General features: G+C 52.0%; 1 protein-coding gene across 1 annotated transcript in view; it reads left to right on the top strand.

Moving 5' to 3' along the window:
- Window positions 1-21,938, top strand: part of Spsb1 (splA/ryanodine receptor domain and SOCS box containing 1) — a 63,176-nt gene extending 41,238 nt beyond the window's left edge. The window contains 3 exon segments of the mRNA XM_037203194.1: window positions 9,955-10,197; window positions 10,199-10,799; window positions 19,793-21,938. Coding sequence (XP_037059089.1) covers window positions 10,105-10,197; window positions 10,199-10,799; window positions 19,793-19,920 — 822 coding nt within the window. The 5' untranslated portion in view covers window positions 9,955-10,104 and the 3' untranslated portion in view covers window positions 19,921-21,938.
- Window positions 21,939-27,035: the final 5,097 nt, after the last annotated feature.

Genomic DNA, 27,035 nt, shown 5'->3' with positions numbered 1-27,035 from the left:
TGCATGGGAGCTGAAGACAGAGTACTCCTTCTGCAGACTGGCTACACTAGTCAGATCAGAGAGCTCCAGGTTCAGTGAGAGACCCTGCACACACCAACATGTACACACAAACTTACACACTTGAATACATGCATACGTCCATTTATATGGACTGGGGGTCTAGGTTTGATGGTACATGCACACCTTTAATCCCAGCATTTGGGAGAACCAGGAACATACACAGTCCCCAGGGTCTACCACTGCCGCTATCTCACTCTGAGAACCACTCTCAGAAACACAATTACAGGGAGCAACCGTACAGCCTCTTCCCCTTCCGAATATTTTGGGGGTGACTCCTGCTGCTGCTGTTTTTGATCCAAGGGGTTCACATGACTGACTGAATTCAGGGAGACCTAAGAGGGTGTTATGTGAGGGCCTTCAGCCTTCCTGCTTTTTGCACGCCCTGTTCAGGGACTCGGCTCTTCTGTCTTCCCTCTGAGACACCTTGAGAGCTGGGCAACTGGAGTTATCTCTGCGAACCATGGACCTATGACTTCCCATGAACCCCTGCACATGGCTTTCATGTTCCTTATTTTTAGGGATCCCTTAGTAATGGGAGACAGGAGGAGATAGGGCGTTACATGTTTGACGCTTTTCCTATGTACTAGATGCCATCATCTGGAGCTGGAGCTGCATATTGTGTGCTGAAATAAAAAAATGCCATGCTTCTTCCTCCTCGTACACCCCTAGGTAGTTTGAGGGTGCCTATCTGGATCTGCAGAGTGGGACAAGTACACCCCAGGTCCCTCTCACTTGCTCATGGGCTGGGCACTAGACTCTTGGACCTGTGGACAGATTTCTCCTGAGGTCCACTTCTGGAATCAACCTTCTCTATGAGAAGAGATCAAGGTGTCGCCTGTCCCTGTCTAGGCCTTGGGCCCCCAAAGCTGTGTTTTGCTTTGCTGTAGGTCTGCAACCTATCTCAGACCTGCGCTAGCCTTGTCTCAGATCAGGCAGCCTGGAGCCAGCCTGGTGGAGAGTCTGGCAAAGGGGAGCCCAGGGATTGTTGAGTATGGGCTCGTTGGAGCCCCCCAGCCCACTTGGGGGCTGCAGACACCTGCCTCCAGCACCCTATCCCCTGCCTTCTTCAGGAGCTGGAAAGAGCAGCCAGGCTTTCTCTGTGGGCTCCTTCAGTAGCTCTCCCTGCCTCTCTGATGCTGCTGTTGGAGGCGCTCAGCTCCTTTTCACCAGCAGTAGCAGCCCAGTCCGTGGCTGACTTCCCTAGGCCATGTGGATCAACAGCCCAGGGTCTAGCCTATTCCCGCGGCCACTAAAGGTGCACATGCCCCTCCTGCAGCGGAGCCTCTCTGGCTGAGCCGCAGACTAGCCCTCCAGCTCTGACCTGACTACAAGCTAACTGTTATTTTAATTTTTGGTCTCTGTATGAATGTCTCACTGGTTTCCCAGGGGCACGGTGCAACTGCTTTGAGCCCTTTCTGAAAGTGCCATGAGTAATCTGGAGCTTCCGTAGGTGTTTGTGGCAGGTGCATTTTTGTTCTTTTGAGGCCAGAGGCTAGAGCTCTGGACTATGTGGGATTTTCTTTCCAAAATCGCCTGTCAGAACTGCCTATCAGAACTTACCAGAAGGGCCCGATACTCTCTGATGGTTATATATCCTTGCCTGAGAAGTCCTCTCAAGCAGGTGATTGGGTGGAGTGGGAAATTAGAGCCAAAAGGCAGAAGTCCAAATGAGGATGGTACCTTTGTTCTGTGGCCCAGCTGCCTGTGCACGCCCTGAGCGCTCCCGTCACCCAACCCATCCTCCGCCCGCCTTCAGAAGGCTGGAGGAAGCAGTGAACCCCATTGGCAGGTCCCCCTGGGGCAGGCGCTCAGACAGTGGCCCAGCCAGCCTGCAGAGGCCACACTGTAATATAATAACAGGCTGTTCTGCCCCAGGCAGATTGCTCTTGCAAAACCCTGGGCTGCAACCACTGATGTGTGAGGCAGGGAGGCCACGGGAGGGAGGGAGTCTGTTTGATCTTCAGGTGAAAGGAGGCTTTATAAATAGGTCACCTTGTTCCACATCCTGAATTTCATTCTTTCTCCATCTTGTGTCAAAACAATGGTTTTACTGTTCTGGGGTCAGAGGTAGTGAGGGTGAACCAAGCTTCAGGGGGTGGGCGTGTGTCTGTTTACTCCCTGGTGGCCTCCTCTGTCCACTCCATCCACTACCACCCCAGTCACCTTGGCAGTACCTCCTACAGTTAGAGGCTAATTTTCAGTAGAGGTGGAGCTCTCAGGCCAAGGCGTTGAGAGCACTTTGCGGAAAGGTGAGGTCTGAAGGGACATGATAGGGTTCCTGGTCAATGCTGGCAAGTTTGGAAATCCTGCCCGAGCCAAGAGCTGAAAGTTGTCCTCTTGAATGTCCCTCTCCCCGTCCTTCCTCTTCCTGCTCTCTAGAGTTGTCTGTTGAGGCCGGAGCAGCCATGGGTTTTATGAAACAGCAATATGAGGCCCGTGACAGGGGCAGGACTTGCGTGGAGCCTGCCTGCCTCAGTTGTGGGATACGTGAGTTGTGTTGGGTCAGTGACCGTAGACAGAGCAAGGTGGTAATTTAGAAAGAGTGCACGCGGCAAAGATGGCAAAGACAATGGTTTTCTTTGGGACGGCCCCAGAGCTTGACCAGCATTCTTAGCCTTGACTCTGCTGTCCTGTCAATCATGGACCTCAAAGTGTCTAAAATGAACATGCCCTGTTTTTCCTTGCACTGCACCCCAGGGTGGCTACTGTAAAATATTTGGTGTTTATTCTTCTGGGTATTTCTCTATGCCCGCAAACAGACATACATGTGTGGAGAAACTATTTAAATTCTATTCCTTGGGAGATGGGAACACACGCTGCATGTTTCTGTGATCTGCTTGGAGCAGCCTCATGGTCCATGTTTGCAGCCTATCCCAAACTGCCTCATTCCCAGGGCTGCTCAGCCCGTCACATTGCCTGGTATGGGTGAAATGGACCTTATGTTGTGTGAAATGTCTTCATCTGAGGACTCTTATGTTTAGACCTGGTTTTGAGGGGAGGGTCTCACAGATGAGACTCCCGAAAGAGTATTAGACACCTGGTTGGAGGCATGCCACACCACACAACCCCTGCTGAGAAGGCTGTCCTGTCTGGGACAGACGTTCATCACACTAGCTGATAATTTCCTGCCAAACTCTTTTGTCCTCCATGATATCTTGGATAACACAAGGGGCCCTTGACTAAGAGAACAGAAGGCTGCCCATGGGAAGCCAAAGCTTCAGGAAGTTCACATCTCGCTAGAGCCAAGCCATGCATTTGAAAGTCTATTACCGACGGCACCTTTGGTGGGCTCCTTGTGTCCCAGGCCACCTGATCTTATGGCAGCTGACAGGGAGTCTGGATTGAAAGCTTTTGCTCCTAACCTGTGTTGCCTGTCACACTGAACCTGAACTGAGCGATGACCCCAACTCTGTATGGCAGAAGTAGGGGGAGGGGTGGGAGTTCTCCTTAGAGGAAGGCGGAAGAAATGAAAACCACAGGGTTTTGTGTGGTCTAGTGGATGCAGACACCCCCTCCCCCCAGCTGCTACACCTCTGATCTGGTTCACGCTAATGTAAAGAAGTATAGAATCAGACGAGTGGTGTGTGTGTGTGTGTGTGTGTGTGTGTGTGTGTGTGTGTAAGTGTGTAAAAGGGCCTGTGTGTGTATGTATATATGTATGTAAAAGGGCCTCTGTGTGTGTGTGTATGTGTGTGTGTGCGTACATGTAAACTGGCCTCTGTGTGTATAAACTGGCAAGTATGAGCGTGCATGTTTGTGTGTGTGTGACCTGGCCTGTCAGAGTTGCATATCAACTCACAGGACCAATACCTAGTGTGCAAATGTCTTTGCTCTTGCTTGCCTTGGTCCTGACTCTGCTTCTGTGTGTCAGTTCCCTTCTGTGCGTCTCTACCCACCCCACCCTCCAGCCAGAGAGGAAGGTCCCAGCACGAGCTTGACTTTGATATTGGGGATAAGGTCTCCGCCATTCCCAGGCTGTGTCCAGTACCGTGCGTAGTGGAGCATGGGTTGAGCCGGGATATGAGGAGCAGAAAGGTCAGAACTGTGGAAAGACTGAGGTCCCCCAGGACATCCCACCCATACATAGCCTTGGGGTCTACCCCAGGCCATAGCCTTCTCTTCCCTGTACTTAAATTCAGCCCCACATCCCTAACAAGAGAACAAGTAGCATTGGGGGGCAGGGGTGGCCTGCTGTGACCTGTGAAGCGGCTCACATGGCATTTCCTGAGTAATTATTCCAGGTGGCTTTTCTGTCACACAGTCCCTGTCACTGGTCTTGACTCTGGAACAAGAACCCAGACTCCAGAGGAAAGATAGTTCTCTTTTGTGACTCATGGCGCCCTCAGTCTATTGTGCAAAGAATATGCTCTCGCTCTCTCTCATAAGTAATCTGCTCTCCCTTTGATGGTGTTTTTCCCTGCTGTCCTTGGTTGAGCGTTATCTGATTTTACCTGGAGAAAAACATTGCTGGGGGAATAACTGGACATGTTTGTTCCCTGCTGCCCAATAAGAGTGACAGAGCTGCAGCAGTTAGAGCGCGTCTGCTCTCTCTCTCTCTCTCTCTCTCTCTCTCTCACACGCACGCACGCACGCATGCACGCACCACACACATATGTATCTAGAGTTTTTCTGGTCCTGCCTGGCCCACAGTCAGGACAAATCTCTGTCACCCGCCAGTCCCGCAGCCACTCAGACCCAACCAAGTAAACACAGAGACTTATATTGCTTACAAACTGTATAGCCGTGGCAGGCTTCTTCCTGTTTTTATAGCTTAAATTAACCCATTTCTATTAATCTATAAGTTGCCACGTGGCTCGTGGCTTACCGGTATCGTAACATGTTGCTTCTCATCACAGCGGCTGGCAATGTCTCTGCCTCAGCCTTCCACTTCCCACAGTTCTCCTCTCTCCTAGTCCCGCCTATACTTCCTACCTGGCTACTGGCCAGTCAGCGTTTTATTTATCATCAATCATCCATAGCACACATATGTACACCTGTGTACACAATTTCTTGGCTGTGATAGTTGTCCTGCCTCGTGGGAACTGTGATGGGGATAATCATTGCATGTCTCCTCCTCATCTCTCTCTGAGGAGTGCCCCTGGTCCTTGGGAATTACTAACACTGTAATTTATGACAGCTGGTGGGTGCAGTCCTGGGTACTAAGCACAGTGGGATGTGTCCATTATTTGGGATGGCCAGAGTAGGAGCCTTGGTAGGGTAAGAGGGATGCTAACTAGGACTTTGTTTGGGAGTTGATTAGCCATGAGAGTGGCCAGCAGGTGCTGTGTGGAGGGACATGGTAGTGAATACCAGAGTTTACATTCTGAGCGTGGGAACTGCCAAGGGACTCGAGTAGGAGCCACCAGCTTCCTGCTCCTCAGCCTCACTGACCACTGACATCACTACATCACTCAGTGGTGCCCATGTGTGTGTACAGGCATGGATGCCTGTCTTTGCAGGCATCTGCCTGTGCAGGCATCTGTGGATGCTGTGACTGGTGGAGCAGGGTAATGTCAGTCCAGCCCTGTCAGCTCTACGCTGTCTAGTTTCAGCTACAAGGAACACAAACCCTGCTTCCCACCCTTCCGGGTTTGGCGTCTCCTGGGTAGGGATGAGGGCTGAGTCCTCCCACCTCTTAGAGCTTCGCCATCTGCTCTGTTGGTAACCTCAGGCCCTGGCACGCATATGGCACCTTTGGACCCCAAAAAGCCTGGGCTTCTACTTTGTTTCTGTAACAGCAGGAAATGGGGGAGGCCTAGTCCAGTACCTGTACTGATCCCCACTTCCTACCAGCAGTCCCCACTGCCGGACTCCTTCCGGCTCAGTGAAGCCTGTCTGGTCCGTTGTTAGCCACAGCTGTGCAACTCTGTGTTTGAGTTCCCATCCCTCAGCACCCATGGATGGACACACCCACCCCATCCTGGGCGCTGTGTACAGGTATTTTGGGGAATAGATGAGCAGTTTGTCACAGCTTTATAAGAGGGGTCAGTTGGTAAACTGTGGCCGTGGGCTAAATCCAGCTCTGTTTTTTTAAAGTTTTTTGGGATATAGACACACCCATTTATTTACACACTGTCTGAAAAGCCTAAAATACTTACTATCTGACCATTCACAGAACAAGTCCGCTGAGCTCCGGCTAGGCAGAGTCCCTCATCTTGGTCTTCTGTAGGATGGCCTCCCAGTGCCTGGGTCATGGCCAGAGCCAGTGCTCGTCTGTTGAGCCAGGGGTGGTAACCAGGAAGATCGACTCACAGTGATCTTTGTCCGGTGAATGAGCACATTCTAGAACATCAAAAGGAATATGCCAGTTGTGCCAGGTCCTCTCTAGGACATTGTCTCCACTGAATTTCAGAAAAGCATGTGACACACAGATGGCACTCATGTTACAGATGAGCAAATGGGAAACTTGGAAAAACCAAGGGTGAATCTTAGTGGGTATGTACAAGGTCGTCCTGAGTGAGTTCGGAAGCCTTGGAGACAGGCCTGGGGACACACCCTCCAGGCCATAGCCCAGGGAAAGGTGAGAATGGAAGGGTACATCTGCATGGGGGTGTTTTTAAAAATGATTTAATTTTTAAATTATGTGTATGTGAGCCAGGTGGTGGTGGCGCACACCTTTAATCCCAGCACTCAGGAGGCAGAGGCAAGCAGATCTCTGTGAGTCCAAGGCCAGCCTGGGCTACAGAGTGAGTTCCAGGAAAGGCGCAAAGCTACACAGAGAAACCTTGTCTCAAAAAAAAAAAATATGTATATGCAGAGGGGGGTGTGCACATGAATGCAAGTCCCCATGGAGACCAAAGGTACCAGGTTTCCTGGAGCTGGCGCTACAGTCAGTGTGAACCACCTGGCATGGGCACTGGGAATGGAACTTGGGTCCTCTGCAAGAGCAGGATGTACTTCGAACCTTTGAGCCGTCTTTCTAGCTCCCTGCACGGGCGGTTTTAAAGTGGGTGAAGGGAGGGAAGCTGGATGGCCTTGGCACCTTTACATAGCCTAGGAGGTGGCTTGCTATGGACAATAGGACAGTGTCATCTTCAGCCAACAACCTGGACACACAGGAAAGATGAGTCAAGAGTGACTCTAGGATCGCCATAGCAACTGACCACTCAGAAGGTGACTCAGTCGATGGGATGGTGGCACACATACAAGACAGGGCTTGGACCGTGTCCTCTAGCCTGCCCTTCTCAGAGAGTCATTTCACAATACTGTGGCTACTTTAACTGTGCTAACCTTCTCTCCAGCTCCTCCTTCTCACACCCACCCTTCACAGCCATTCCATGCCTGAGGCTCTCCCCTTCCTACAGCTCAGTACAGTGTGGGTGTTAGTGGATTCGCTAGGCCATATACAGGCCATTAGTAACATCTCAGAACTAGAAGAGAGTGTGGGACTGACCTGGACAGATATTGGACGCTCTGCTCTCGGGTCACTTTTTTTGATTGTTCTTTCTAAGGCTACCAAGAGATCCATTGTCATATTTGCTTCATGCTTGCCTGCTTCAGCCTTCACAAAGCTTCATTCAGTGGAGATAGAGTGGGAGCCATAATCTAGCTTGAGGACTGGCAGGCTGTGGGCTGGCCTGTTTTTATACATAAAGTTTTATTGGAATGCAGCCATGAACATCAGTTTGCATGCCTTTCATGGGTGCTTTTGTGCTGTGATGGTGAAGTTGAATAGCTGTAGTCTGGTTCATAAATCCCAAGACAATTAGCATGGAGCCTTTCCACAGAAAATTTGCTCATTTCTGGTTGTTTTCATCTGATTTCTGCCTGCTGTGATAAAACGCTCTGACCAGAAGCAATTTAGGTGAGTAAAGGTTTATTCCAGCTCTATCATTGAGGAAAGTCAGCGTAGTAACTCAGGGGGCTTGGAGCAAAACCACAGATGAATGATTGAGCCAGCAACGTGAGGCCCTGGGTCCAAACAGTAAGTTTTTAGAAGGGCGAGTGATGGGGTTGAGTGGTAGAGTTCCTGCCAGGCGAGTACACAGCTTTAGGGTGCTTTGTTCTGTTTTGTTGAGACAGAGTTTCTCTGTGTAGCCCTGGCTGTCCTGAAACTTGTTTTGTAGACCAGGCTGGCCTCGAACTCACAGAGATCCGCCTGCCCTTGTTTCCCAAGTCCTGGGATCAAAGGTATGCACCATCACGCTCAGCTACAAAGCTTTAGGTGTAATCCTCAGTATCACAAAGAAAGATGAGAGAAACTACGATCGCTGTACCTAGACATCCAGAAATAGGGTCACAGTATCCACAGGGCTTTGTGGAACTGGTGCAGTCCTCAGCTGCAAAGGGGCACCTCAGGTCTATGCAGATTTGGGGGCAGCAGGCCTCCCTTGTCTCTGTAGAGATGCCTGTATCCTTGGGATTGGGGGCTGGGGTGGAGAGCATGCCATGTGCTCTCTCTAGCACCAAGAAGGAAGGTATGACCTGACCACAGGATAAGGGCATTGGGTACATGCTCCTGCCTAGATCTTTCCCCTGGGACTGAACCTCCAGGAGACCTTTCCACCCAGAAGACATCATTCTCATGGTGGTCTTTTCCCAGCCAAGGGACAGCAGCTTACATTGGTCCTATTGCAGACCTGTCCCACCTCGGTGTGTGTGAGTGTGTGTGTGTGTGTGTGTGTGTGTGTGTGTGTGTGTGTACACATGTGCGTGATGGTTGGAGAACGGCACTAGGTGTCTTTTTCACCTCTCCATCTTACATGTTGAGGGAAGGATCTTTCATTGAATATACTACTTTAGCTAGTCTGTCTAGCCAGCCTGCTCTGGAGAGAGCCTGTGTCCACCCCCAGGTGCACTGGGATCATAGGTGGGCTGCCACACACACCCGCAGTCTGACTCTGCTGCTTTCCTGAGCGTCTTTCCAGCCTCCCAGGTTTGGGTGGCAGAGAGCACCTGCTCACGAGGAGTGCGGATGTTTTTCTGTTTTCCCTGATCCAAAGCTGGGTGGGGAGGGCAGGTGGGGGAGTGATGTCAGCCTGACCCTTAGCCGCTACCGCCGCCTCCTCTCGGTCACCACTGGAGATCAAGCAGACAGCTGTAGTGAGGTCTCCCCTTAACAGATCCTGGAGATGGGGAAGCCAGAGAGGAAAGAGGCAGTGTGGGGTTAGGCCTCCCGCCTGCCATGCTGAGCAGGAAGACTCGAGGAGGAAGGAACGCTGTCTTCTGTGAAGGGTTTCTTCTAACAAAGCAGTTGATTATCTGCAAGTTCGCCCAGAACCACGTGTGGGTTAGTGGGTGAGCCTTGCCCCTTCCCTGTCCTGAATCCAGGGCCCAGCTAGGGCCCTTGAGGAAAGCCTGGTTGATGGCTCCAGTCCAGGCAGGGTACGGATCTCTGGGCCTCAGAGCCTGGCTGAGTGTGCGTGCACTCAGTTGAACTGCTGTCTAGATCAGGATTTCCTCCCTGGGGCAACCTGGTGTCATGACTGTCAGAGGTGACTGTGCTGGAGAAGAAGAGGGACAGCTGGGCCCAGTGTCTCCATCTGCCTGTGCTGTGGTTCAGATTCCGCACAGGGAAGCAAAGTGGTGTGCATCCCTTCATTCTGACCAAGGTGTCACTGAGTTGAGTCCGGGGTCTAGGCTGCCACCTTGGCCTTTTAACTATGAAACACCACCAAGAAGCCCAAATGGCATCTCCTGTGTCTCAGACAGACCCAGCACATTGAGAGCAGTTCTCAGGCCCCAAGCCCACCTCTGCCTCTCCACACAGACCATGGGGTGGATGGCCCCTTTACCTTTGTGACGGTGTAGCCACAGGGACGAGGACATTTCAGTCCGTGCCAGGGTCCAAGCTGCTGAGACCTATTGGTGTGTGTGCTCTGTGTTCCTCTGTAATCTTTCCCCTGCTGCTGCACCCTTCTCACCCACTCTCCTGTTTTTCTTTCCATCCATTAGGCAATACTGAATGCTCCTCAACCTTCAGAGATCGCCTAGCAACCTTCCTTAGGAATCCTGTCCAGCCCTGATTAGAAATCTGGAATCAAAGGCTCCAAGATTGATGAGTTTGCCTTGGGAGTCATTGAAAAGGTGAAAGCAAAGGTCAACATGGGTCAGAAGGTCACGGGAGGGATCAAGACTGTGGACATGCGGGACCCCACGTACCGACCTCTGAAGCAGGAGCTCCAGGGTCTGGATTACTTGCAAGCCCACCCGGCTGGACCTGCTGCTCGACATGCCTCCCGTGCCCTACGATGTCCAGCTGCTCCACTCCTGGAACAATAATGACCGTTCGCTCAATGTCTTCGTGAAGGAAGATGACAAATTGATCTTTCACCGGCATCCGGTGGCCCAGAGCACAGACGCTATCAGGGGCAAAATTGGGTACACACGTGGACTGCATGTGTGGCAGATCACATGGGCCATGAGGCAGCGAGGCACACATGCTGTGGTGGGGGTGGCCACAGCGGATGCCCCTCTGCACTCTGTTGGGTACACAACCCTCGTAGGGAATAACCACGAGTCCTGGGGCTGGGACTTGGGGCGCAACCGTCTCTACCATGATGGCAAGAACCAGCCAAGTAAAACGTACCCAGCCTTTCTGGAGCCAGACGAGACATTCATTGTCCCTGACTCCTTTCTTGTGGCCCTGGACATGGATGATGGGACCCTGAGTTTCATTGTGGATGGACAGTACATGGGAGTGGCTTTTCGGGGACTCAAGGGTAAAAAACTGTATCCTGTAGTGAGCGCCGTCTGGGGCCACTGTGAGATCCGCATGCGCTACTTGAACGGACTTGATCGTAAGTGTTCCCTGCTCTGTCTAAAGCACGTTGTCCCCCACATCCCTAGGGCCCTGGCTAGTTTGTGGAGTTACTGGATTGAAAATGTCTTCAAGGAGATAGTCCAGTGTTTGTATCCATACGGGCTGAGTGTCTTCATTAGGGTTTCTATTGATGGGAAGAGACACCATGACCACAGCAACTCTTTTAAAGGAAACATTTAATTGAGGTGACTCGCTTACAGTTTCAGAGGTTCAGTCCATTATCATCATGGTGGGAAGCATGGTGGTGTGCAGGCAGATGTGGTGCTGGAGTAACAGCTGAGAGTCCTACATCTTGAAGTCAACTGAGACAATGGATGGTATCCTGTGCATAGGAAACCTCAAAGCCTGCCCCCACGGTGACACACTTCCTCCAACAAAGCCACACCTCCTAATAGTGCCACTTTCTATCGAATTATGGAGGCCAAATTCATTCAAACTGCCTCATCATTCTTGACCTATACCTGGCTAAATGAGAAATTCTGTCCAGAGCCTGCTGGAATCCCTGGCAGTGCTTCGTGAATAGCGGATGGATAGATGGATGGATGGATGGATGGATGGATGGATGGATGGATGGATGGATGGATGGATGGATGGATGGGTGGGTGGGTGGATGGGTGGATGGGTGGATGGGTGGATGGGTGGATGGATGGATGGATGGATGGGTGGGTGGGTGGATGGATGGATGGATGGATGGGTGGGTGGGTGATGGAGTAATAAGCAGATAAATAAATGAGTGAATGAATAGTTCTTCTTATTCTCTGATTGACATGCTTCCAGCCTTTAGCTGTAGTTGACCGTATTCTAGCACAGTAGCCAATGTCACCAAGTTGAGCTTTGTAGCCTTGGGGATGCTCCTGACTTCTTAGATAGTGAAAGTCAGGGACCTTTATCAATTCTGTCCAGATTCTGAGTCTTTGTCTCCCAGAGCGCGACACTCCTTTGCACTAGAGTCTTGAGAAAGACTTGCTTGGTCTTGGAATGGGGACTCTGCTGAGTCAGCACTGACTCTCCTGTCCTTGGGAAAGGGTGTGGCCGTTCTCTGTGCTGAAATGGCTTGCAGCAGCAGCTGTACTATGCTGGCGGCAGGTGCAGGCCCATGACTGCCCAGCCAGAGTGCACATGGGAGCTGTGCTCCAGAACCATCCACCCCATGCCAGGCCCCCTCTCTGGGAGTTCATTTCCTACAGGGGTGTCTCCTGTGGTCTGTGTATCCTGTCTCCAGAAGGGGATGAACCAGAAACCACATGGCTGTTTTAAAACACTGGCACTCTAAACCCTAGCCCCAGAGTGATAGGCGTGGCTCTCACTGATGTCAGGAGACAGACCTGGCTATCCGATCGTCTCTGACCCTGCAGGATCCCTAAGTCTGCCTCACCTCTCTCTCAAATCAGTCTTCGGAAGACACTGGAATGTGAGAGGAGTCAGACACATGAGTTAACTCCTGGATCTTCCAGAAGCCTCTTCCATTTCCTTTCCATGTTCTACCCAGGCTTTACCTGGACGATGACGGGGAACCCATTGTTGGGTGGAGGCATCTGCACTTGCAGAGTTCCTGCCTGCTCCATTCCCTGTGCAGCCCAACACAAAGGGTACGGCACTCCTGGCACATGTGGCCGAGTGTGCCCCTAAGAGGGAGCCTCCCTGCGGAAGTCATCTCAGGCCTGGACCAGGGAACTAGCAGAGCAAGTTCTGCAGGTCTGTTACAGGAATAAGTGGCGTAAGTCCACAACCAAATTTTCAGGGATGGGTGGAGATTGGGACTCCTGGATGCAAGTGTCCTGGTTTAGGTTCTCAGGGAACCCTGGCTCTGGGCCTACCTCCCTCCTCCCTGCAGAGGAGTGGTCAGTAATGCCTGGGGGCGGGCGGTGGCTCCTTCATTGCAGACTGACAGATGGGAGGATTGCTGGGGCTCCTGTTGCCTCCCAGACACCAGATCTGGGCTCCATGCGATTTACCTAACCGTGCCATTCGGCAGCAGGCCTGCTAATATTTTCAGGAGCCCTGAGAATTTGCATGGTTTCCTTGTATCCCAGCTCCCATACAGCATACCGATCCGTAGCAGTCAAGAGGGGCCTGGGGCGTGTTTGCCCTTGGCATGCCGTGGGTAGCTCACATGGCATTTTCATCAGTGGCGTCCTAGAGGCCTAGACACATGTCCGGTGAACAGATGGAGAGACAGAATACCTGACGAGTGCAGCGAAGGAAGGAAGGGAGGGAGGGAGGGAGGAAGGAGAGGAGGGAAGGAGGAGGAAGGAAGGAAGGAAGGAAGGAAGGAAGGAAGGAGGAGGAAGGAAGGAAGGAAGGAAGGAAGGAAGGAAGGAAGGAAGGGTTGCTTTGGCTCGCAGTCTGAGGGCTACATCCATCGTGTGGGGAAGGTATGAGACAGCTAGTCATATTACATCCATAGTCAGGAAGCAGAGAAAGATGAATGCTCGCTCGCCTTTTTTTTTTTTTTCCTTCAATCCAGAACTCCAGCCCTACTGAAAAAGTCTAAAGAGGTTGGGTGGGAGTGTGAGGATGGGAATAAGCTGTTGGAAGCTGGCCTAACTCAGACATCTGTCATGGCAGCTAAGATCCAGATAGACATAGCATGCCACATCAAGTTACTTCCTGGTCAGTGATACACACTTGGGGCTCTCTTCAGCTTAACTGAGTGCCAGACAAAGCCAAGACCCTTGGCCTCCCATTTCCCATCGTCCTGGCTGTATGTGGTTGACTTTGGAAGATGCAGATAGGAACATAGATATGGCCATTTCCTTGGTTGCTGAGCAGGACATCTGAAGGTGGCATGTTGTCATTAGCCCTGCTGCCAGGGTAGAGTAGGAAGAGTTGGCATGTGTTGGAGCCATCACCTGCTTACACTGACACCTCAGAGCATTGTTGCGGGGCAACTCATGCCTCACAAGGATCCCTTGACTGATGATAGGCACGAGTGGCCGCCATGACAGTTTGTGGGGTAAGAGAGAACTAGGCTTGAGGCAAGGCAAGAGCTATAGAGGAGGTCGAGGCAGCCATATTCCAGAATGTGCACCTCAGTAGATTGTGTCTAAGAAATGAGAAAGCACGTCAAGGATATGACTCCCGGTGTTGGGCCTGAGCAGGTTGAAGGATATGGCTACAGTCAGATGGGAACGCTGTAGGGCGGAACATGTGGGGTAGAAGTTAATCCAGGTGGACCTACGAGCCTGGAGTTTGACACAGGGACTAGCAGGGGAGTTCGTCCGTGTATAGATGGCATTCAAAGCGGTGGGTCTTGGGCTAGGGGTGTTGCTTAAGGGTAGCAAGCTTGCGTAAGGCCCTGAGTTCCATCCCCAGCACACTTAAAACAACAACAAATACACCATGACCCTGGATGAGAGCACCCCGAGGGATGGAGAGCCAGGCTTGAGGGCTGACACTGGACTCTGTTAGGAGGGGGAGGCCCAGGAGAAGCAGGCCATGAGTCCAGAGGGTCCCAAGAGATGGTGGTGTGTGCCAAGGGAAGAACAAGTTTCAAGAAAGACAAAGTAATGACAGGTCAGGAATGTGGACAGCTGCCTTGGCAACAAGAGCTTGTTGAGGACCTCGCCAGGAGTCGTGTGGGTGGAGCAGGGTTAAGGCCTGGTGCCTGGTGGAGGAAGAAGGATGCTATACTCATTTCCTGGGGCTGTCGGAACAAATTACCCTGAACCAGGCCTTTAAAACAACAGAGATATATTCTGTCACAGTTCAGGAGGTCAGATGTCCGAGATGGAGCTGTCAGCAGGCTCTGACCTCGCGGGGCTCCGACCTCGCGGGGGCTCCGGGGGAGAGTCAGTCCCCTGCCGCCAGCAGGCCAGGCTGTTGGCTTTTAGTTTGTAGCTGTCGCTGCCCGCCTGCCTCCCTCCACTCCTGGCCAGTTCTCAGAGTGAGTGTCCGCCTCTCCTGCTGACGCTCTGGCTGCCCCAGCACAATGATGGCGTCTCATTCTCCTGCATCCAAGCCGCACTCTGGGGAGACTCGTTACCCTGCCCTGCCAGGACTTCCTTCAGAGAGTGTCACACCATTAAGAAGTGTTCTAGTGCCTCTCTCAGAAACCCTGGCCTCATGAGGACAGCAGGTGCTGAGAGTTTAGGGGGCAGGGACCAAGAGCACCTGTATCATTTGGAGAGGTATCAGTTGTCCTCCTGGGGACAAGGACAAGGCATTGAGGTTTCATGGCTCCTCTTGTGAGAACTGGTTAATACAAAGAATAAACACAATGGCTACTTCCACTCAGAACATTCTAGAATCTTCCCATGAGTATTTTCACTGTCAGCTGCTTTTAGGCCAGCCGCAGGTACCATGGGAGTGAGCACCATCATTGAACTGGAGTCCCTTCTTGGTGTGACTTGATCCTTTAAATTATAGACTGGACAAACACTTGCCTTTTTTTCTTTAATTATTTCCCATTTGTGAATATGAATGTGTTTGTGAGGGGGGTGCATGTGCATGGGTGCATGTGTGGGGGGCATGTGCATGGGTACGTGAGTCGGGGTGCATTGCAGGGGTGCATGTGCCCGTGGAAGTCTGAGATTGATATCAGGAAGCAGCATCCTCAATAACTTCCACCTTACTCGCTGAGGCAGGTTTCTCAATCAAACTCAGAGCTCACTGATTGTGGCTAGTCTTTGCTAACCAGCTTGCTTGGGGAACCCGTCTCTATCTTCCAAGGCTGGAATTACAGGCAGATTGCCGCGTCCACTTGGCATGTACTGGGTCCTGGGGATCCAAAGTCTGGTCCTCATATTTACTCAAGTGCTTTTCTTAAGCTATCTCCCCAGCTCGCACGGTACTTTTGAAGCTTCAGTTGAGTCAGGTTTTTCTCAGAGTACCACAGGAGTCTCAGGCTTGGGGCTCTGGGACTGTACAGCTCTGACTAGGCCACTAGGAAGCTGTTCCTCTTAGAAATGCAGAAGTTGGCATGTGGGCTCTTCAGGTCCTCAACCTTCTGCTCCTGGAAATCGTGTCTATTTTACTTCCTGGTGTCTTTGCTGCACATTCAGCCCTCCCCCCCATCTGTCATTCATACAAACAATTAATATCAGTGGCCACCTCGGCCTCCTGAGATGAGCATAGGTGGCCAGAGGTTCCAGCCAACAGGACATGTACCCACCAGCTCAGTGGAACAGCGGTGGACACTTGGGCTGTGGATGGAACAGGGAGCAAGCCTGTAGCTCCTGGCCAGAAGTACTGAAGTGGGAGGGACTTTCCTGGGTCCTGGTAGTGCCTAATTAAAATTGGAACAATGTCTCTTTGCATGATCCATGCATTCTCATCTCTGCCCAGGCTTTGAAAAGCAGGCAGAGCACAGCTCTGTGTACTGTTTCTTCTACGAGGGTGGGGATGGGACCTGTTTGTTCTTGTTCACAGAGTGCCTGGTTCACTCTGATTATATTTTCAGCTCTTAATGTATCACCACAGCCATTAGCTGCCCATCCTGTAGCTGGTCCTGGAAGGCCCCACAGCTCATGACCGTCTCACAGACACTCCCCACCCCCACCCACTGTGAGATTGCTTTCTGCACTGGGTGAATGAGGTGTCTACTGCATCCCTTCAGAGTCCTTGGTGCTTAGACCTTGGGATGCCCATCTCTAGGTTGGGGCAACAGTCCTTCCGGGTCCACAGCACATGCTCCATGCACCATGGTGGTGGTGGTGACGGCAGCTGCAGTATCGGTCCTGAATCACAGGAGCTGGAGCAGGGGCTTGTTCAGTCCTAGTCCTCTGGTTTGGAAACTTTCTTCATGGGTATCTGTGAGGTGGTCTGAAACTCACAATGCCAAGGGGTTCATGGTAGGAATACCGTCTCGGCTGGTGAGGCTCTTGGGCCACATTCCATGACTCCTGGTGCTTCCTCAACAGCCCTCCAGTCCTTGGGGAAGCCCCTCTACCCCCAAGTGGGGCTGAGCCACATCCTCCTGGAAGACTACGCTGGGCAGCCCCAGGCCCTTTGTCCCAGTGACACCAGATGGTGGCATTCCCAAGCGGAGGGGAGGAAACACAGAGGGTCCCCACTCTGCCATGCAGGAGGGCCACCTTACAGCCGCAGGTACTGGCCAAAGGCTGCAGTTAAGCCTTCTGGTTTCAGGGTCTAGCTGGCCATGGATGGATGAAACTCCTTTACTTTCTGCTCCTGCCTCCAGGCTCCAGGTGATTACTGTGCATTATGTAGGAAAAGATCTATTGCAAAGCTTCCCATTCAAAACCATCACTGCTTGGGTTTCTCTCCTGAGAGGCTATGGCTGCAGTTTCCGTGTTTGTGTGTGTGTGTGTGTGTGTGTGTGTGTGTGTGTGTGTGTGTGTGATGTGTACATGTGTGAGTGCTGGCACACCCATGCCACCAAATCATACTCAGGTCATCAAGTATATGCAACAGACACTTTTACACATTAAGCCACCCCATCAGCTCAGGTTTATTCTGTGGGCAGGGTGTGAGTTTGGGTGGGTGCATATGCACATGTATGTGGGTGGGTGCATATGCACATGTATGGGGGGGGTGGGGGGTGTAGATGTTGGGTGGGTGCATATGCACATGTATGTGGGTGGGTGCATATGCACATGTATGTGGGTGGGTGCATATGCACATGTATGTGGGTGGGTGCATATGCACATGTATGTGGGTGTATGCGTGGTGGGTGCATATGCACATGTATGTGGGTGGGTGCATATGCACATGTATGTGGAGGCCAGAGGGCAGCCTCAGGTGTCCTTCCTGGAGTACTTCCACCTGCTCTCTGGGACCTGGGACTTGCTAGCCAGTGAGCTAGGAATCCTCGCACGTCTGCCTCCCAGCACTGAGATTCTAAGTGTGTGCTGCCATGCCTAACTTTTTTCATGTGCTCTGGGAACTGAACTCAGGTCCTCATTCTTTCATGGCGAGCACCTCTAGACTGAGTCACACACACACACACACACACACACACACACACACACACACACACACATTGTTCTTTTCCGGAACAGCTGGTGTATACAGTTTAGGTAACATATTCTAATTCATCCATCTGAAGCACCCAGTAACCTCACAGTCAGCATCAGACTGTTCTCCCAACCCCATAGGATCCTGCACCCATTGGCGGTCTCCGCCTTCTCTCAGACATGGAACCCAGTCTTCAGTCATGTTTAATGCTATTTATTTGATGATAGGGTCTCAACTCAGGGCCTGGCACGTGCTAAGCACATGCTCTACCACTGGGCTACGTCCCCAGCCCTTAAAGGGTTATTTTTAATGTTTTGAGGCACGTTGGTAAATATTGAAATTTTAACAGAAGAAGGCACTTTAGCATTGTGGAAATGGCTCAGGAAAATGCTTGCCTTGCAGAATGAGGCCCTGAGTCTGACTCCCAGGTGTGATGTGTGCACATGTAACCCCAGCACTGAGGAGGCAGAGAACCAGGCAGATGTCTGAGGCTAGCCAGCCTGGTGAACTTCAGGCCGTGACTTTGTCTCCGAACAGTCAGCACCATGGTGGCTGGCTTTCCTGAGGAATGTCAGCTAAGGCTGTCCTTTGGCTTCCACATTCACACGCATGCGTGTCCCTCACCATGTTCATCTGTACACACATGAGCATGTACACACAAAAGAAGAAGCACACACATTTTTCAAAGGGCCCACTTTTTCAGTGGAGTGAGATTTGGGGGGAAAGTTTTCATTCTGAGCTTTTTTTTTTTTTTTTTCTTTTTTCTTTTCTTTTTTTTTTTTTTTTATCTTTTTTGGCTCACAACAGAAACTTGCCATCAAGGGATGGGTTCCGACTGAGCCACAGTCCATTTGCTTGTGCTATTTATAGCCCCAGGATCTGGGGGCACTGAACAATTCCACGTGTGCATTTGTGCCTGGTCCCAAGCAGAGTGGGAGGGACTGCTTTGGGGATGCCGGTTGGCAGGGTCTGCCCACACTCAAGGTGTTGAGAAGCCTGGGAGAAACAGTTTTCAGACTGAAGAACTCTGAGATGCCAGCTGGCCAGGGCCGCCTCCGCAGGACAGAACACAGGGGCCTCGGAGGCTGGGAGGGGAAGCCATTCTTTAACCTGGACACCTGAGAGAGCTGTCATGAGTTCCTCTGGCCGGGAAACATCTGGGCTGCTCTTAGGACAGTGCAGGGAGGTGGCCTTGAGTACCCTTGGGGTTCCAGCTGCAGCCAGGCTGGCATTTCCAGTTTCCCTGTCGGATGTCTTGGGCAATACAATATGGTAGCTCAGACCATGGATGCTAGGCACAGGGTGCCCGGAACTGGACCTGAGCCTCTACCCTAGCCTGTTTGGCACCTTTTCTGTTCCTCATTGTTCTCTGCAGAAAAAGGAAGGCAAGGACAGTACCTGAGAGGCTCTTGGAAGTAGAAGCTGAGTGGTAGACACGGGCCTCCCCTCCACAGCCTGTCTGGGGCCTGTGACTGGAATGGGGAGTGCTGAGAGCTGGGTCCCATTTGCCCTGGAGCTGCTCACACTGATGGGTACCTTTTGTCCAGACAGGGCATAAGTGACCCCACAGGGAGACCAGGAACAGCTCCTTCAGGTCCCAGCCCCCTCTCCTCAGCAGGGCAAGCCTAGGCAAGTTTTCAAGATGGTACCTCTCAGTTCCCTTTTCTGTAAGGGGAGTGAGAACAGCAGCAGCCTCTCTGGTTGCTCCATTGCAGCTGATCACTGCTGGGGGATCACTGCTTTGGAAATCGGATCGAAAGATCTACACAATGACACATGCCAGTTCATATGCCACAGGCATGTCCCGGGAAAAGGGGCAGGTGTGGCACACCTGCATCCCCGTCAGCCGAGGGCCTCAGAATCTGTCTGGTCCAGTGAGGTTTCTCTGCAGTCATCAGAACAGTTCAGAATTTCCAATCCCGTGTGGGAGTGATCTGCTGGTTAAAATCCACTCCGTTCAGTGCTAACCGTGGGCATGGTGTAAGCACGGTCTACTCTAGAAGTTTCCCGAGCTTTGCTAAGATTCTCCTTTTCTTTCCCTGGTTTTCTCAGCGGAGCCCCTGCCACTCATGGACCTGTGCCGGCGTTCGGTGCGCCTAGCTCTGGGAAAGGAACGCCTGGGTGCCATCCCCGCTCTGCCGCTACCTGCCTCCCTCAAGGCCTACCTCCTCTACCAGTGACCCACATCCCAGGACCGCCACACGACAGCCACCTGGTGCCAACTCAAAGAGCCGTTGGGGTCCACTGACCCCCGTGCCTGGGATGGATGCCCACCTTCAGCCATGGGCAGACGTGTCTTCTCATCCTACCAGCCGCCTCTGCTAGGCGGCCCAATGCCAAGGGACTTCTCTCCTCCCTTCCCAACACTGGCTGAAGCAGCAGCAGCAGCAGCATCCAGGCCCTTCCCTGAACCAGATGCAGAGAATAAACGTCTATGGAAGCCTCTGTCGGGCCCCTGTCTGCTCTCACGTGGAGTGGGCTGCTCCCCACCCGGCGGAGAGTCTGCAGCCACCTGAGGGTCCTGGGAGGTGAGATTAGTGGGAGATGCCAGAGCTCCAGGGCAGATTCCCAAAGCAGGAATGGCCAGGACAAGGCACAGAGATGAAGCTCAGGATGTCACACACCATGGACACTGAGGCAGAACCCCAGGTTGGACCTCCCTCGGGCCAACGAGTGCCCGGCTTCAATGTCAGCTGTTGGTGCTCCATGCCCTGTATTTATTCTTGAAACAGTAACAAAGGCCGTTTATTTATTCCATTTAGAAAGGAAACATTGTTGGGTCACCTCCCTTGGTGTGTTCTGTTGCCCCCCCCCCCCGCCACCTCCCTGGAATGTGTGTGCCACACCTGCCCCTTTTCCCGGGACATGCCTGTGGCATATGAACTGGCATGTGTCATTGTGTAGATCCTTCGACCTGATTTCCAAAGGGCTCCGCACCAGCACCAGAGCAGGCCCCAAGGAGAATTATCGGGCTGTGCAAGTCCGAATGTCCAGGTTGCCGCTTGCCTTGGACATTCATACACCATTGCATGTGTCTGAGTCTCTTGTCTTCCATGAGTTTTGAATTTCACACCTGACTTTTCTGGTGTTTCCTGTTGGCATCCTCAGAGCTCTGGGCCTGGAGCACCATCAGGATGAACGGGGTTGAGTGGAATGCCCAAAGCTATAGGCAAAGCAGTGTAAAAGAGACCAAGAGCAGCGTGGAGCATCTTGGAAGCCTGCGCCTCTCAGGCTCAAGAGCCACATGGAGCAACACTCATCATGACCCCGCCACACCAGCCTCAGGCCTCGGGAGTGGGGTGTCGAGACAGCAGGAGATGACTGCCCGTCCCCAGCAGCACCCTCACGGAGCATTCCAGCACCTGCCCCTGCTCTCTTGCCCTTTCTCTTACTTTGAAATCAACTCCCTAAGTTGGGAATGTAGCCCAGGTGGTGGGGTGCTTGCCTAGCATGCAGGGAGCTCAGGCTCAGGTTCCACCCCCGTACCGAGGAAAATCAGGCATGGTGAGACACCCGTGATCCCAGAAGTCAGGAGATGGAGGCAGGGGGATGAGGAATTCAGCTACATGGTGAGTTTGTGGCCACCCAGTGCTATGTGAAACCTTGTCCTTTAAAAAAAAGAAAAAGAAGGAAAGAAACCAACTCCCGTCGAGTCTGAGTTCTGCTCATTCTGCACAGGTACAATAGATGACTTTATGTTGAAAATGTTTAATATATTTACATATATATATTTGTAAGAATTGTTTTAAGCAGCTGCTGTAGGTACCTTTTTTCCCAGTCTTCCAGTGGAGTATAATTTTTAAAGCACAAAATTGGTGCCAAGACTAGATAAAGAATGTAAATTATCCCCTTCATATTTTGAACTTTTGAGGGTTTTTGTTTGTTTTGTTTTGTTTTGTTCCCTTTGGGGGCTTTGTCAGATTGTAAAATTTCACTTGTTCCCATTTTCAACTGGGATCATATTCAACTGTACAGATCGCAGCTTCTCATCTTGGTCCAGCTGTACGCCAAGGATGCTGGTGAATTGCCAGGCTCACCCGAATCCCCCATACTCTGTCACCCAGGCCTCGCCACCCCTCCCTGCTGTCCCATCAGCATAAAGCCTCATGGCATGTATAGTTTTGAAACTCTTGTTCTGTTCTATTTTATGATGATTCATAACAGTAACCTAATAAAGGAAAGTTTGTTAAAATATGAAACTGTCTTTGAGTCCTGTGTGCCTTGGGGACGGGGGGGGGGGGGGCGTACAGGGTTAAGCCCTCTGCCAGCCAGCCAATGATTCTGTCTGCTGTGTTGCTTGCCACTCCTTGGCCTGGCCTAAGAGTGGGGTGCTTGCCAGAGAGTGAGGAGACCATCCTAGGGTACACTTCACTTTTGCAGAAAGCTTGTAACTCCAGGCACTCGCTAAGCCTAATAGGAAAGGATTCCGCATGCTGCTGAACCTCTCATCGCCTGGTTTAAAGGCTTAGTGTGAGAACTGGGGAGATGGCTCAGCTCGTCAAGGGCTCACACACAAGCATGAAGGACTGAGTTTGGGTCAGAGCACCAGTGTGGAAAGCTGGGAGCAGCAGTAAGCATCCGTAACCCCAGTACTGGGGAGGCCAGCCAGCCATGCCAAATCCATGAACTCCAGGTTTCATGAGAGCACCCCGTCTCAGAAACACGTGCTGTCAGCCTCCAGCCTCTGCCTAGTCGTATGTGTACACAGGCGTCACACACAAAGAACAGCTAAGAGGAATACTCAAATGACCGTGGGCTAGTTAGGACCAGATGGACAGCTGGCATGGCCCCCTCAGTCCAGTCTCAGCGCTTATCGGAAGACTTGAGGCTTGTGTGGTGTTGAAAGAACCTTGCCCAGCGGACCCATCCCACCAGCTGCTGCAGACTGAGGCCCTGTGGGAAGGATGGAGTTCTGACTTATTTAGAAGAACGAGGAACGATACTGTGAAACTTGAAAAACTCACTAAGTGAGCTCATACGTCATAACTAGTTTCCAGAGAACCACGGAGAGTGTGTGTGCAGCTCATTGGGGGTTTTTTGTCTGAAGGGCATGTGGGGCTCTGTGGGTGCTGTGGGAAGTGCCTGGTCAGGGGGCACAAGCCACTCAGCATGTCCCTTGCTGAGAGTCCCCTGACCAGTTTTCCTTATCCTGGGTTGTTAAATGCAAGTTCCCGAGCTGGCGGACGTAACTCGGTTGGTAGAGTGCTTGCCTGACCCGCATGAAGCCCCGGACTGCATTCCCCAGAACCACAGAAAGTCTGGCATGGCCACCAAGATGGCTCAGCAGGTAAAGACACTTGCTGCTAAGTGTTTCATCCCCAGGATCCATATGGTGGAGAAAACTGACTTCCTCAGATTGTCCTCTGACCTTCTAATGCACACTTTGGGCCTGCAAAAAAAAAAAAAGAAAAAAGAAAAACAAAACAAAACAAAAAAAAAAAAAAACACCATACAGCAATTAAACTTGTGAAAAGAAAACACAACCTGGCATGGTGACAGATGTCTGTAATCTCAGTACTCAAGAGTTGAGGCTGAAAGAGCAAGACTTCAAGGTCATCCTTTGCTACATAGTGATTTAGAGGCCAGCCTGGGCTACATGGGACCCTGTCTCAAAAAAAAAAAAGGAGAGAGAGAGAGAGAAGAGAGAGAGAGAAGAGAAGAGAAGAGAAGAGAAGAGAAGACAGAAGGAAGGAAGGAAGGAAGGAAGGAAGGAAGGAAGGAAGGAAGAAGAAAGAAGGAAAAAAGAAAGAAAAAATGCATATTGCAGCAACCCCACCCCATAGGCCCAACCAGCATTTCTGGGGCCAGGCCCAGGGACCTGCAACCCCCCACCCACCCCCACCCCCATGCCCGCTCTCCAGGTAACCTTGCTTAAGAGATACGCCCATGCTCTTTGGGACTGGTTTCACTCTTTCTTGCAAAGCTGCTAGGGAAAGGGACTCACTTTAGTGTGGCGGTCTCGGCCCAGGAACTACTAGCACATGGAATCCCCAGTCACACCGAGGTCCTAACATTGGTGGTGTAACCTTGGGTGAGCCTCTGTAAAATGGCGGTCACAGAAATAACAAGGGCTGCGGGGCTCCCAGAGCAGGGGCGGCCATCACAGAACATGTGCCGGCGCGTTGTAGGGACTCTAGCTCTTCTGAAAGATACGGCTTCCTACACTGGGACTTGGCTTTGGGGGACAAACCAAGCATTCTGCATCTAACCTCCTAATTAATCTTTCTTCTCAGGTAGTCCACAGATCAAGGTGGATACCGGGGAAGGAGACTTCCACACCCACCCCGGATGTATGCAGAGGAAAGAGGGTGGGTCTAGAGTTATTTTTAGGCAGGAGTTCATGTCTGGGTTGCAGTTGGAACTCGGGCCTCCTTTGAAAGGGTGGCGGAGGAGAAGAGGGGTCAGGCATGGGGTAGGGGAGGCATCGGCAAAATGAGGGCTTTTGTGCTGCCAGGAGACTTCTGGGGGAGCCGGCCTTTGTGCTGAAGGGAACAGTTTTAATAAAACCATCTGTGCAGACTTGGCCCATCTGGTTGTAATTAATCCCCTGCCTTCGAGCAGGTAGCTGGCTCTCTGGCTTGGCCATAGATGGGAAGACGCCTCTGTCTTCATCCTGGGCAGCAGCCTCCCTCCCGCTCCTAGGCGGGATGAGGAATGTGGACTCTGCTGAACCGTAAACTATGCTGGGGAAGCTGGGGAGGGGGCTGAAGACAGAGCAGTTCCTTCATGTTCCAGTCCAGACACCCAAACATGGTCGGGTTCCAGCCACAAGGAATATTTGAAATAAATGCACTGCGCAGGGCCAGGAGTTTGCTGTGTTTTCTGCATGGGGCCATGGCAACCGGAGAGGAAATCATGAGCTCGGATCAGGCTGGAGGATCAACAAATGATGTCCTGGCCCAGCAAGCCGGAGGAAGCCGCGCATGACTCTCCGAGGGCTTCTCAGGACTCAGCTGTGGGAAGCCAGGACTGTGGGAAGCCTGTCCATCTTCCCGAGGCACTCGGACTTCAAGATCCTCTTCTAGACTCAGATTATCTCTTTGTTATGTTTTTGGTAGACCATAGGAGATCTGCTGCTGTCGCTGAAGGTCTAATGATGATTTTCTGAGCAGAGGGGATGTTCTCAGTTTTAAAAAAAAAAAAAAGCCCAAGCTAGGGGCAGTAGCTAGAATTTAGCTGCTAGATGGAAGTGTCCTAGTGCTGACCTGGTCAGGGTCTGTCTTCCAGCCCAGACCCAGCTGCAACCCTTCTGGGTCTATGTTCCAGGCAGAAAGGTGTCCTCTAGGTCCCTAGGTCCTGTCTCTGTCCTGATGGCATCTGATGGTGGACTTATGTTACATATTTATGGGCTTGTATATGCCCATCAATAACAGGCCCTAGCCGGGTGTGTCAGCTGAAGTCCACAGACGCCCCTGCATCTGAACCACCTGGCAGAACTTCCAGGAAAACAGAACCCCAGCAAGCTTGCTACGCCAACATGGAGAATCTGGTGACTGATAAAATGGTTCCAGGTCCTTGAGACCCCAGAATTCTGTGCATAGCTTTACCCAGGCAGACCCCTCTGCCAGTCCCCCCTGGTCCTCCAGAGACCTGCAGAAGGCCCCTGGTGCAGAAGCTGCTGTGCGAAGGCTCTGACAGGTCTGCTTTGTCCTTAGCTCCGGCCAAAGCCCGGAGAGCCGAAGGCGGCAACGCCAGCACCCCACCCAGGCTCAAAGGTCTCCTCTTCAGAGTGCAGGGAAGTGGGTCCACAGGGAAGTCCTGGAGTGGAGGCCCGGAAATGCCTTCCTGGAAAGCTGCGCCAGGAGCCTGGTGACGTTACCAGGTCTCCAAGCCACTGCTCAGGCAAGACCTTTCTATCAGGAAGTCCCCTCAGGAGCTCTCCTTTTATTTGCAATGAAGCTGAAATCACATGACATTAAACTCACCATTTTAAAGTACACACTTCAGTGGCATTTAGCCCAATGTTGATTATTAGCCTCCATCTCAATCTAAAACAACACACACACACACACACACACACACACACACACACACACACACACTCAATCATGTCCCATTTCCCTTGCCCACAGTGCCTGGCAACCACGCACCTGGCTGCTTTGGCTTCCCAATGGCCTGTGAAAGCGGTTGGTCCCTCACACTCTCCTTTATTATTTCTTGTCTCCTTGTTCCTCAGAGGGGGAGAACATTCCCTTGGGATTCTCTCAGGATACACAAGCCAGTGTCTGCAGTGTTCAGAACACTTGTAAGCCATAGATGTATGAGAGTAAAGGCATGGTTCCCAGCCACCCAGAGTTCCTTGCGCGTATGCTGTGTTTACCAAAGTCAGCCCTTCCTAGGAAGGCATCTTTCAAGGCCATTGCCAGGACCCAGGAGCCTCAGTTTCTCTGGGAGGAAACAAAGTCTAGGGTTTTTTTTAGTCTGGGAGCCAGGAGCAGCAAGGGACAGGTGATAAGGGCTTTGTGGCCTTGCTCAGTGTCTCGGTCCCAGGTTCCGGGTTCCATTCATTTCCTGAGGCTGTATGACAAAGTGCCACACACTGGGTGACTAAAAATACCATGTTCTCCACAGCTCTGGAGGCCAGAAGTACAACATCAAGGTGTAGACAAGGATGTACTCTCCTTGGAGGTTCTAGAGGGAGTCTCCTGTAGCTCCAGATGGTTCCAGGCTTCCCTTAGCTTCCCATGACCTTCCTCTTGGTTTGTGTTGGGGGCGCGTCTGTGTGGGCGCGTCTATGGAAGCCAGAGCCAACCTTGACTGTTGCCCCTCATGAACTCTACCTCGTTGTTTTGTTTTGCTTTGTTTTAAAGCCAATGTCTCTCAATGGCCTGGAGCTCCCTAAGCAGGCTATACTAACTGACCAGTGAGCCCCGGAGGTCTTCCTGTTTCTGCCTAGCTCTGGGGTTACAAGCATGCACCCCACACCTGGCTTTGGTTACTTAACACAGGGCCGCATGCTTCTAAGGCAAGCATTTTATCAGCTGAACTAGCCCTCTCCCCCAGCTGAACTAGCCCCCCACCAGATGACCTAGCCCCCCACCAGATGAACTAGCCCCCCACCAGATGAACTAGCCCCCCACCAGATGAACTAGCCCCCCCGACTGAACTAGCCCTCTCCCCCAGCTGAACTAGCCCCCCACCAGATGAACTAGCCCCCCACCAGATGAACTAGCCCCCTACCAGATGAACTAGCCCCCCACCAGATGAACTAGCCCCCCACCAGATGAGCTAGCCCCCCAGATGAACTAGCCCCCCCAGATGAACTAGCCCCCCACCAGATGAACTAGCCCCCCAC

The sequence above is a fragment of the Peromyscus leucopus genome, chromosome 2 (genome assembly GCF_004664715.2).
Source record: "Peromyscus leucopus breed LL Stock chromosome 2, UCI_PerLeu_2.1, whole genome shotgun sequence".
In the NCBI taxonomy this organism is placed as follows: domain Eukaryota; kingdom Metazoa; phylum Chordata; class Mammalia; order Rodentia; family Cricetidae; genus Peromyscus; species Peromyscus leucopus.
This window is presented reverse-complemented; position numbering and strand designations above follow the sequence as displayed.